This window comes from Nymphaea colorata, chromosome 10 (genome assembly GCF_008831285.2).
Source record: "Nymphaea colorata isolate Beijing-Zhang1983 chromosome 10, ASM883128v2, whole genome shotgun sequence".
NCBI classification, from domain to species: domain Eukaryota; kingdom Viridiplantae; phylum Streptophyta; class Magnoliopsida; order Nymphaeales; family Nymphaeaceae; genus Nymphaea; species Nymphaea colorata.
This window is the reverse complement of record NC_045147.1, coordinates 11,511,044-11,524,136: the sequence shown is the minus strand read 5'-3', so window position 1 is coordinate 11,524,136 and position 13,093 is coordinate 11,511,044. Positions and strand designations below refer to the sequence as shown.

Genomic DNA, 13,093 nt, shown 5'->3' with positions numbered 1-13,093 from the left:
CTTTCAAGCTTACAGCTGACTGGTTTCTGAATCTTTGCAGATTGGATGTGATTTGCCAAAACCATCTACTGATCTACTTGCGCGCTAAATGCGGTTTCCATAAGCTTGAAGAGGTAGATAGCTCTGTGATGCCCTCTTCAATGGCGGGTTCTGTTTAAGTGGTTTGAGTGGTGAAGGGTTATGAAAGTTGAATGGCTGGTTGAAACTTTAACGGAAGACGACGCCAATATTCTGTCGTCCGTCAGCCTTGCCTGGCTATGTTAGGAAGGAAGAGCCTTTTAGGTTCGAGATTCTTTGTAATTGAAATATTCTTTTTCCTTTTTCTCCTGTACACTCTTCCTATTAAGGTGCAATGAAGAGCCAAGTGTCGTCGACTCTGTCTAAACCTGGTTTGCGCTTCCCCAGCAGGAATGGAAACAGTTGCCAGGATCATAGGTGCTGCCCTGTTGGTTACTAAGGAGGCATCAATGTCGTCTGCAACAAGGGCCATGCCCTGAGGCTATTAGAGAATCCTTTTGCCGTGTGAACATGGAAGTGGAGAAGAATGGGAGGTGTCAGGGTGTCATAGTAAAATGGAGGCCGCAAATAATCTCTGCTTTTGGTTTTGTATAGACTTCTTAATGGTTTTTGTCAGCAGCGTCAGCAGCGTTCAGTATACCAAACGGAAAATTAAATATTCAATTCTCCGCATGAATGCAAGCCTATCCCCAGGTTACCCATGTGTGAGAGAGAGAGAGAAAGAGAGAACACATTCTAAAGGGGGAAAGGGACAAGCAGAAATGTTTTTACCATTATTCTCAAGACTTCTTCACTAAGAGATATAGAAATAAAAGCGTGTATGTTATTCTTGTGTGATGCGCAGCCATAAAAGTTTCTGCAATTAGCCTTGTAGCTAGTTGTATCTTGCTTGTACCCAGCATGATGGTGCGTTTTGACAGGGAGGAGGCTTTTTTCCCAAACGTAAATTTCACCCCACCATCGTGGAGTATTTGCTTCCTCAACGAGACACTGGTAAAAACTTTCATATGAAAAAAAAAAATTCCATTAAGAAATTAGATTGGATTTGGATTTAATAAATGATATCTGATTGTATTTACATTTAAGTATATATCCAGTAGGATTTGGATGCAGATTAGATCAGATATAGTTTTAATAACTATTCCATTACATCTTAACATATGTAATGTGGTTTAAGTTTAGTTTAAAAAATCAGATCCAGATTTAGTTGTTAATCTAAAAACTGGATTCTGATTGAATTCGAATTTGTGAGTTCAGATTTGGATTCGGAAATGGTTTAAATTCTTCTTCATTCTTATTTAAATGTGAATTCAAATATGAACATGTGGACATGGCAAATAATATATCTGATTTGAATTCCCTCCATTGACATCCCTACGAACCGTTTGGCCACAATCTAAGGGGGAGCTAATTTTCTCCTTCAGAAAAGGGCCAAGTTATCCACGTTGAACTTGTCTCCAGACTAAATTTCACCTCAATCAAACGCACTTTTAAACAAAAGTGTCAATGTTAATGTTGCAAATTGAGCAGCACCTTTTCCTTCTTTTTTAAACCTCAATTTTCTTCTTCTTGGTCTTTTTTTTCCTCTCAATGTATTTTGCTTTTTTCCAGACTTTTTTTTTTTCAATATATTTCTCGTTCAACAAAGTTAACTCCTTTTAGTGGTCCAGAAGCCGAACCCAACATTTCATATGCATATGATATCTTCCTCTGACTCTTGCCTCCCATTATTGGACATTTCATATCATATCATATGCTGGTCAAAAGCAATTAAAATGCTTCCTCTTTATAGTCCAAGGGAAGGTTTTGGGTGTTCCTTCCACTCATCTTCCCTTGTCCCTATCCATTCAATTGGTCAAAACCAGGTCTTCATATGATCCCGCTGCAATGTTATCTCCTCCCCATTATCCCCATTTCAATAATTTCAAAAGATCATCCTCCATTTTTTCTCACAGGACATTGGATCTTTTAAGACATGAAAAAATTTCAAATATTTAGCCTTTTCAAGCATATGTTTTGCACCAAACGACAAAACACGGAAAAGTTGTGTAAACTTTTGCTGAAAAGTATTTCAGTAAAAGAGGATGTTTGATTACCTTGGATCTCAAATCCTAGGGTCTGATCTGTCGTGCAAGGCCCACCCTAAATCCATGGTTTTGTCAAACACGAGATTTCCAGGACGTGGATTTAAGATCCACGTTTTCCTCCAAGTCCCTGGATTTCGAATCTCTGTTGAAAACCACGAATCTGAGATATTTAAGATTTTACATCACAGAATCTAAAAAGCCTCTTATCTTCCTCTGCTTGCTAGCTGAAATAAATTTTCAAGTTTAGCAGCTTGTCGACTGGAATTTAACTATTGCAACCATTCTTTTTCTGGTTGTCAATAGTCGAAGTCACAAATTCTTTTTCTCTCCTGATTTGACTTATGCAGCGTACACAAACTACATAATATAATTATATATATATATATTACATCTAGCACGCATTAAATATCTTGAGGAAGAAGAAAAACAAGGAACCAAGAAAACGAAAGTCGAAGATTCAAAAGGAGGAAGTCCTGGTCTCAAGAAAGAGGACGAAGGCAGAGCGTCTGATTTGTGAGTTGGACGGCCCGGATTAACTGCCCGTACTAGGAGAGGGATGGGTCGTGAGCTAGAAACCAGCATCAGTGTGTTGGCTTTTGGAAGTGGTGGAGGATTCATCGTCATCTGCGTGGTTTTTTTGGAGAGGAGAAGCCATTTGGCTCATGAATTGACGGGTTGGGACCCCACACGCTGATATGTGCCGCATACAATAAGGAATGTCCAAGGCAGACCCCACACTTCCCATGCTGCTGGTTTCTCTGCTGATATTTCTTCGATTCTGTGGGCAGCCGACTCTGTTCTCGGTTTTCCGGTGACGGCAGCCAACTCGACTCCAAGATGGAAGAGCAAAGGAATATCATTTTCGGATTAGAATATACGGCAGATTTATTTTATCATTAAAAGTTTGAACTGGATACGGGTCAACTCTTTAACTCCTCTTTTCTATTACAATCCGTTGTTTAGAGAAAGAGTTTTTATTGGTCTGCGTAAGTGAGTTGTTCTCCTGAGTCCTGATCTCAACTAAAAGAGCTTGTTTTTGGATTAATGTAGTTTAGTCATGGGAGTTGACACAACCCCTTTTATGTGCACCACATCTCTCACCTAGCTTTTTGGGTGGGCAAGTCATCCTACCGTTCGAAACGAGACCCCAAGGCCCCCTATTCTTCATGCCTTCAAGGTCTTGAGCTACGTGAGTGTCAGATAGCAATAGTACACCCTTTAATGTGGACGCCGCACCCTACTACCTTAAGACACATAAACATAACGCCAACGAAAATCGAACTAGAGACCTGCGTCCTATCTCGTCCAGCTACGCTATGCCCTTAAAGCTTAAAAAGTCAGTCCAATGCTACGTTGGTGCTTAGTATGAGCCCAAACCCTAATAAACCCTAATGTAAGTAAGCAGACACAATGCCCGTACACCATTTTTGGCACAGGTGTATAATATGCAAAGAAATCAGATTTGAGTGCTGCTTAACATAACTATAGTTCGACCAACTATATTATAATTCGACCAACCATATTATGCCTTCTTTTGTGTGTGTGTTTTTTTTGTTTTTTTTTTACTGTCAAACAAGGGTTGGTTACTAATATTTTCCTTTCCTTTTTGGTTTATGCTACACAAGTCTTAAGATGAGAAAAATGTCCCTCTTGCTTGCCAAGTTGGTCCTTCAGATTTAGCTTCTCGTGCTTTTGATCGACTTTCCAAAGCAAGCACCACCTGCTTACTTTGGAGAGCACTTAAATGTAATTAAGAAAAGTTATGTGAGTCATTGTGGGCTAAGGGGAGCCGATTCGTCGTCGGCCGTTGACCAGTGAAGAGATCTATGCCGGCGAAGCAAATCCGGGTTCATCCCATTCCCATTGCACATAGATTCGGGTTCGGGTCGACAATCTGGTAAGGGATCCACCCTAAACGGGGGGTTTCTCGGAAAGTCGGAGCGGCGGCCGGAATATTCCACGTCAGCCGTTGCCTCACGCGGCGAACCGTGAGACCCCAGGTGCTGACGGCACCGATGACGACACGTTGGCAATGACCACGTGTCGGTAATTGATGACGTGGCCGCCCTGTTGCTGGCCAGCTGTCCACGTGGCAGCTCAAGGGGGGCCCCACACGACCATTTACCGACTTACGGGTTCGTTACGGTCAACAGCCGGTGGCCCCGCGGGGACTCGGCGTGGGTTAAGTGAGGTGGGTGGGGTTAGGAAGTGTGGTTAGGGAGCTGTTTTAGAAGGTTCCCGTTTCCAAAAAGGACCCGGGTTTTCGCGATTCAACGAGGACGCCACTCCTTGATGCGGACCCGAGTATTATCGAGGATGGCGTGATGTAATTTGGGAGGGCGTTAGGGGTAGTCGGGGTGTAGCTCTCTGTATAAAAGGGGAGCTGCTCTAACCCGGCGGCCGATTTTTTCATAGTGGAAAGGCGTTTGGGGATTTCTTTTCCCGTGGTGTCCGTTTGCTTTGTTTGGAAGGAAATTCCGTGTGGTTCTTGTTATTCGGGTCCTTGAAAGGAGGGTTAGGGGCTGCTTCTCCTTGCCGGCGGTTGCCGATCGGAAGCAGAAGAGGGAAGAATTTTCTTTACCTCTGAAACGGTACGATTCCTTTTCTTCGTTTGGTGTGTTTGTGGAAGTTCTTTTCCTTCGATTTCCAGGGTTTTTGGTTCGCTGCTCTCCCCTTTTTCTTTTCCGTTATTTTCTCCTCGTGGAAAGTAAATTGTCCTCCTGCTTCTATGAAATAATCTGTGCCGAAGGTCGTCTTCCTTTTTCCTTCTTCTTTTTTTTTTTTTGAGAAACTTAATATCATCATCGCCGTCACCAGACACCAAATCCACCACCATCATCGTCGTGGAATTTGGGATTTTGTTTCTTGTATGTGCTTCGACGAAGCAGAAAAACGTTTCTACGTTTAATCAAGGAAAGCTTTACTGATGGTACTGTTCGTCTTTATTATGTGATAGAAATGGCGGAAGAAAGCTGGAATAGGGGCGCTGATGAGACCGGGTGCCAAGCCCCCGAGAACCACCGCCTCTGTGCCAACAACTGCGGGTTCTTCGGCAGCCCGACGACGATGAACCTCTGCTCCAAGTGCTACCGAGACCTTCGAATGAAGGAACTCCAGGAGTCCTCAGCGAAACCGCCGATCGAGAAGTCGCTCACCCTCATGGAGCAGTCGTCCGCGACGGTCGAAATCCGGGAAGAGAAGACGCTTATTCAACCCGCCGTTCCCTTCCTGCCGTCCTCCTCCTCCGTCCCTCGCGCGTCCTCGACGCCGGTCTCCGGCAAGCCCAACCGCTGCTCGAGCTGCAACAAGCGGGTGGGTCTGATGGGGTTCAAGTGCCGGTGCGGGAGCACGTTCTGCGCGTCGCACCGCCTGCCGGAGAAGCACGTCTGTTCGTTCGACTTCAAGGCAGCCGGAAGGGAGGCCATCGCGAGGTCCAACCCCGTCGTCAAAGCAGAGAAACTGGAGAAAATTTGAACTTCCCGGAGATGTTTCCCTTCATCAGTTCTCTTCGAATTTTCATCAGAAAGTTATTCCGACGGTTGCGGCCCGACGATTAGGAAAAAGTTGTTCGGTTTCCTTTGGGAAAGGGGGAGGGGAAGACGGAATAAACGGTTCGTGGGGGATGACGTAGTGCGTAGGGTAGGCTCCGCCGGGTTGCGCCGTGTCGTTTGGTGGGAAAATTGGGGTCGGCAGAAGGGTGGAGAAAAAAAGAAGGGTTGGGAAAAAGGGCGGGGGGAGGTGGGTGATGGATATGCTGTGTGTGAATTATGATGACATTTACGGGGAATCATAAGTCGTGGGATGATTTTTCTTGTGTTTGTCATTCTTGGTGTCGCTCTCTTTAACGTGGATGGTTCCTCTTTTCGGAAGCCTTTTTTTTTCCTTATCTCGCGGGTGAAATCCGTGGCGGGTGAACCTGCTAACTAGACGTGGAAATTGGTGATTCACCTTCAATGTGGTTGCAAAACATCTAGCTATTTTCTTCGTGTTTGATTGTTTTGCTTCAGGCGAATGCGTGGTGGCCTCAGGTTTGATTTTGGGATGTGTTTGATTGATCGATGCTGACGACTGCCATGTGCGAGACATTTGATCTTTACTGAAGTCAGGTCAACCTGATTAATTTGATTAAAGAGGTATATAAGTCTGCTCTATCGCGCAACCAGGCAATCCGATTGTGTTCGGTACGATGGATCCGATTATTATTACAACAACGAAGCCTGCCTTTTCTATTGGCGGGTAGCATGTAAAATGATTCAAATTTTGTACCAAAAAGAAAATCATATGTTTTCGAAAGGAGTAACGTGGCTTTCCTAAGTTTTTCGTCGCATCTAAACTCGTAGACTCAGTTTCAAAACCTGACTAAGAAACTAGGCTTTTATAAAACCTTTGATTATCCAAATAACTTTTTTTAGGGTGTAGCTTTTAGTTTCATGAATTTGCCTTAAGAATTAGGGTAAGTTTTAAAAATCGTTGGTAAGTGTTTATAAACTTGTAAATCTCTTAAAAGTAAATCTTTCATGAATTTGTCATAATCTTCAAACTAGATTCATAAAACATTCTTAATGTCCTTGTTCCTATTTCAAACGACTCCACAAGCATTTAACTTTTAATGCCGGCATTAAACAAACAACATGAGAGAATTTCTCAAAGGAGTCACCTATTAATAGAAAATATTAATTTTTTGTTAAAAAATGCAAAAGTAATCAATCCTATTGGAAAGCAGCTCCTTAAAATTTTATCTTGAAAATTACGCACCTATTAAGGTAAAAGTTAGGCGCCTTTTGCATTTCCTTTTTCTTTTTAAACTTCGGTACATAGCCGGAACGGAGTTCGAAGACGCCGGTTCTGACCGGATTCTGGTGAGCACCAGCGGTGCCGACTTTGGCTGGATAGCTTCTGCTGATAATAAATTTTCCGATCACGACCGGCAACGCCGATCCCTATGTGCACGCAGCCCGTCGGACCCGCGTTGGATGATGCATATACAACCCATTGCCTGAAACGCTTTCATTTCATTGATAGCGTGCGAAAGTAAGTTGCTGCGTTTCTTGAATTTGCCATCTGTAAAGTTTGTCGTTCATCCGCCATGGGCTGCCTTAAAGGCAGCTGATCATGCATGCGGTCTCAATCCATCGCTATCTGCATATAAGAAGGAGACTCTGTGTGGCCGAGCAATGCAGAGTTTCTAGCGGCTATCTTCTTCTCTCGATCTTGGAGGACCAACCAAATGTGAGAAACATATTTTCAGGGCCACCGGCTCTTGAATGCTCACCACATATGAAGCCGCCGTGGAGATACCGATGCATCGAAATGATCTCAGTATGTTGTAAGAAGGTTCATTAAAATGCATATTTTATGAGTTAGGTGGTGCCAATCTGCAAGTGGGTTATTATCATGTTGCTGATTTTTATTATCTTTTGTTTGGTACACCTTTTTATTTGCACTGCAGTAATGATTCTTCCGGCTATATATATGAGCTCATCTAGTTGTCATGCTCTTTCTATAAGTTGCTAAACACGACCAAGTTCACGAACTAGCGTGTCTCAAAGAAGATGATCAGGAACTTGTTCATGCTTCCCTGATCAGTACTACTTCAACTGCCTAATCTTGGAAGCAGATCAGGTGAGTAGGGACGTAAGTAAGTTTTCTCTTTCGAGACAGTAGAGTACTTTATTCATCAAAATGGAGGAATATATTTAGTTGAAATTTGTCTCTTGGATAAGCTCAAGGTGGAACCACCAATTATCAGACAACCAATAAATTAAATATGGTGCAATTATTTGACGTTTGTCATTATTGAGATGGATTCTCAATCAAAAGACTTGGCCTTCCACAGATAGCCGCATCATCAATTATTCTGGTCCAGACATAATAGACTACAGGAATAGTAAACAAACATATAGGGGGTCATGCATAGTCTCCTCTTGGCGCCTCTCATGAGGCTTTATGGGCTTGATCTAGTGATTCAGTCAAATTCATGCACTGTCTACTAAAATTGCAGATTCCTCTTGATTCCTTGGTTGGAGTCGTTACCTAACCTATTGAAATCTCAATTATATATATATATATATATGTATATATATATTACTTCAGTGAGACTACTTTGGTTTTCACTAATATATATACACTTTTCTAATATTTTTTTGCTGCAGTCTTTTACTTTTCATCATTTTCACCGTGGAAGGGCGGTAAACTTCATCTTTGATCTATTTGGGAACCACAGAGTGCGATGTACTCTTGAGATGAAGCGTTGCTACATTTCTAAAGAAGGAAACCGTAAACCATGCTGTAACTTTGGCAAAACTTCTTTTGCTTGAGGTAATTGAAGAACATTAGTATGCGGATCAATGTGATATATATGATAAATATTTCTTCAATGATAATGAGCACAAATACCTTCTGTATACAGCAACGTAATATCTTCTTGAGTTAGTCCAGCGGTTACAAGTCTCAAAATTGTTTGTAGTTCGTCAAACTCTGTGTATTGTTTAAACTGGGAGAAACCACGAAAGACGACCAGACCAAACAGCCGAAGGCCTTTTTTATTTTTCTCTCGATGGCTAAATCGAGTTCATGAGGCGTTCCCTTATATATATATATATTCACCTTGAACATTCCAAATCCAAATAGTAATCAATGTTATTGTGTGTGTGTGTGTCCACAGGACCACAACTAATTACTGGGTGAATTACATTGTTTTTATGTATCTTCTCAATAAATGTTCAAAACAGTTTTGTAGGGAAAAAAATATATAAGGAGTTACTTGAGTTGCACAACAAACAATTTCAAGGTCACAGCATTATATCTAAGAAAAGGATGTTATGCAGTACAAGCCAACTATACATATATATTGATTAAAACTCTCAAGGAAGTTCAGTACTAATTGCTTTATACTATGCAGTGGTAGGGACAGATGAGCAGTTTGACACGCTAACTCTAATTAAACTCAACCCAAGTACTGGAGTTCAATTATATATATATATATATAAATATATAAACTCAATATAAGTATTGACGATTGCAGAATGTATATTGAAGGGTTCAATAAAGCATGTAGTTTGTTATGTCCTTTCACTTGTGATGCGCATGGAAAGTGAAAAAACATATGATGCAAGTCGGCCTTAAAAGTTAGAAAAAGCCGACTTCTAATCTTCTTCCTTTCCCCGTTGTCCGCTTGTTCGCACCAGTACGTGATCTATTCTCACACTGCTTTGATTATTGCTACGTTGGTTTTTGTACGTGTGTGCGTGTCCATAAGCAGGACCCTCTTTAATTATAAAGTAGAAAACTCCCGTGAATATTGCTTTGCATCGTCAATATAAAGTATGAAACAGTTTATTACTCTTATAAATGGCATTACGTTTGATGTGCGTCGACGACAGCCACTCCTTAATATACGCCATTAATAAGAAGAGTTTTTACTAATTCTTGATTATGCAAACAGTGGAGCTTCGAGGCTAGAATCGGAATCACTTTTATAAAGAACAAAAAAAAAAAAGGGGAGGAGAGAACTTACTAAATTAATAACGAATGTTTGAGTTTCAGCAAATCTGTGGCAAATAAACTCGATTCATCAGCCGATACAATGGGTGCTACATGTTTTATTCTTTTTCTTTTCATTTTTAAAGCTTTTTGTTTGTGTGATTATGTTTGCTTGTTTTGATTTTATTTAAAAAGTATATGCAGTAACGTTTTTTGCAGATTAATTTCTGAATCTAATTGAATCTACGAGATGTAGTTTGTCAAAAATTCAATCATTTTTTTTTTTGGGTTTTTGCAGTCCTGATTTAAAATTCATTGCAAAATGTTGTGGTTGGAGGTGCACTGACTTGAAGAAGGTGATGGAAGAGAGAGAGATACTTGGGGTTTCTTTTCTTGTAAGGCGCCTTTACTCTTCCAGCAGCTTAAATTGGGTAGAGCTAGAAGCTATTATGAAAGGGGGCGTTTGAAGAGGTGGAAATCCAATGTAGCAGTGGAACTTTACTTCCATGCATGGACAGAGTTAGAAATTTGTTACAAGAGGGGCCGACCTTTAAATTTTTGCAGGAACCGAAATATTATTTTTCAAAATTTTTATATAGAACAAGTGAAATTTTCTCATGTAAATTAAAAAAAAATTGAAGGGGGTGGGCAAGGTCCCTGCGACCCACCCCTTGGTTCCGGCCCTGCTTCCTTGGTACATAAAACGTTTCACCTTCCATCAAACATAGAACCAATCTCATCTTCATGGTGCTCAACCTCAAATTTCCTAACTTCCTTTTCGGTTTATTGTTGAAGAGATGATTGATGGGTAATCAGTATCCATTTAATCCATAAAAGTGCAGAATCAATATGCAAGTTGAAACATAAAGTGAGTGTCGCCTTCAAAGCATGCCTACTACCCTGAGAAATGGAGGAGAAGGGTGTTGATTTTCGTACCTTTCCTAACCAGTAAAGTGTTCTCTTCCATCCCTTGTTTGAGCAAAAACATTTGTTAAATGCTCTAACCGCTTTCACCATGAGTGATTCGATTACCATCAGTGACGGAAAAATTGATGGTAAAACAAGGTCAGTAGGGTGGTCAGATGCATCCGTTGATGACTTGCCTCAACAATGACAACTCTCTGTTGCCGATAATAAATTTGTCAACGGCAACGATCACTGTAACCTGCTTCCTCATTCATTACTAAGTCACGCGGATTCCGATACAGTAGATATGGTAACTTTAAAAATTGTAGCAACGGTGATACAGTAAAGTATATATATATATATATATATATATATATATATATATATATATATATATATATATATATATATATATATATATATATATATATATATATATATATATATATATATATATATAGTAATTCAAGGTATTCCTCGAGTGATGGAAACAACAGAGTAGGAAATTTGATTTGGTTGTTCAGAGAACAATGAATCAGAGCTCTTGATTATACAAGCAAGACAAACTTTGTGCTATGAATGCATTCCATGATCAAGTTGAATCATGAACCGCTGGACATATTTGGAACCATTCATTTAAGCACATGTTTGATAGCCTTGAATCTTATATTTGAGACAATAGCTTTGCAGATCTACAAGATGTGTTTGGGGCCTTAGATCCTTGGACTTGAGATCCATAGTCTATGTTTGCTAGTACTTAATGTAAAATCCACGGTTTGCTCCAACAGTGGACGTCATCCAATGCAGATTTGAGAACGGCCACAGGTAGGGTTGGCTCAAGTTGGGCCAGCTCGAGCTCGACTTGGCTCAGAAAACTTGAGCCCAGCTCAAATTCGACTCGATAATATAACATCGAGCTCGAACTCGACTTGTTTAATTCCTTCATGTTAAGCATGTCTCGTTTCTCTTTTAACTCATTTAGTTGCTATTAATTTAGTTATTTTCTTATTGTAATTCAACATTTAAGTTAACTCATACCTTGTTCGGCTCGAACTCGACTTGCTCATGCTTGAATCGTTTAAATTCGCCTACCAACTCCCTATTGGACCTAATCTCTTTCCTTCCTTTTAAGTTTTGAAAATTACAAAAACTAAAAATAACATAGATTAAAAGAACCTGCTCAAGTTTAATTGAGTCGAGTTCCTGTCTCAAACTCAACTCATTTATAAGCTCGAGTTTTCAGTTAAGTTTGAGCTCAACTCGAGTCTAACTTAATCAAACGAGTTTGAGTTGTGCTCAAGTTGGCTCAATCTTTTTCTTAAATTTCTTAAACTAACTACCCAAAAATGTGATAATATGATCTTAACCATTGGCACCTTAGTGTCAGACTGTTCTTCCCTAAATTTGTTTTCAGATGTCAAAAATGAACGGCTATATCTGAAGATCAAAAAGGAGGAGAAGGGAACTGCTTGTGTTCATAGAGATGGGGTTCTTTCTGAGCACGCAAGAAAGTAGGGGCAGGAAAGTTGATCCACCAGGGTCAGATCCAGGTTTGACAAAATTCACCTTCTGTAGGGACCAAGCGGCGTCAGAAAGCAAAGAGTCATGTCTGCATCTTGGCGAAGCAACACTGCCTTTTCTTCAAAAGTCCAACGGCCAGTCAACTCAGCCTACCATTCTTGTTGGTGTCTGCATCCAATTTGGATCCTTGACCCGATACAAAATCCATAAAAGCCCCAAAGAGATAGAGAATGGGCTTTCAGTCTGAATCAGATCCGAGAAAATCACAATCTGATATGTCCTAGCAGATCTGTGGAGCAAGAGGAATGGTGGATCGAATGAGCGGACCATGATTTTGGATCCAAAGCAACTAAATACAAGAATAATCGAAGGTCAAACTGTAGCAAAAATTTGGGATGCCTTCGTTTAGGATCTAAAGTCAAGGCTTTCCTGACTTTCCGACCTAACATCTAGACCAAGCTCTTCAACAGACAGACCACTTTATATGTGAGCATTTTTCCAACTTTTAAAAGAACAACTTAGTTTTTTTTATCTATAACTTAAATTTCATCATTTGATCTCTTTATAGCTGCCACCAACTTACATTATTCCCATTAAAATGTAATATATGAGGGCTAATATATATATATATAACTCTGTTTTTTTAAAGTCACTCAATCATCCAACTAAGTATCATGATGAACAATTAAAAGAAAAACAATGAGAAAGCTTGATGAGTATTTTCGTTATATAGTATTAGTTTCTATATTTTTTCCATGTTTTTCTTTCAATCATCTATTTATATCAGATAGATGACCTTGATCAGATGGTTGAATGACTTTGAATAACTAACAAAAAACCAAAAGACTGATTCGAAATATTATTTCGAACAAAATATTTCATGGTAACATGATTGTGACTACCAACTTGCGGTAAAATATGCTTCCATTCGATTTGTTTTTAGGAAAAGTGTTAATTTTTCTACTATTACCATTTTCACGTTATAAGGGCGGCTGATTTTTTTTTTATGACCAAAGAAACGCTTTTAAACTCGAAAAACAATGGACTTATTACATTTATATCGAACAACTCTTGAGATC

The 13,093-nt window shown here is 40.1% G+C and overlaps 1 protein-coding gene across 1 annotated transcript; it reads left to right on the top strand.

Annotated features, from left to right (window-relative positions):
* Positions 1–4,506: 4,506 nt before the first annotated feature.
* LOC116261772 (zinc finger A20 and AN1 domain-containing stress-associated protein 4) lies at positions 4,507–6,096 on the top strand. Its single transcript, XM_031640619.2, has 2 exons — positions 4,507–4,696; positions 5,062–6,096. The coding sequence occupies exon 2, from the start codon at positions 5,064–5,066 to the stop codon at positions 5,577–5,579; it is 516 nt and encodes a 171-aa protein (XP_031496479.1). The 5' UTR covers positions 4,507–4,696; positions 5,062–5,063; the 3' UTR covers positions 5,580–6,096.
* The last annotated feature ends 6,997 nt before the right edge of the window (positions 6,097–13,093 follow it).

Coding starts and splice junctions, on each gene's coding strand:
- LOC116261772 (XM_031640619.2), top strand. CDS start 5,064: ATGGCGGAAGAAAGCTGGAATAGGGGCGCTGATGAGACCGGGTGCCAA.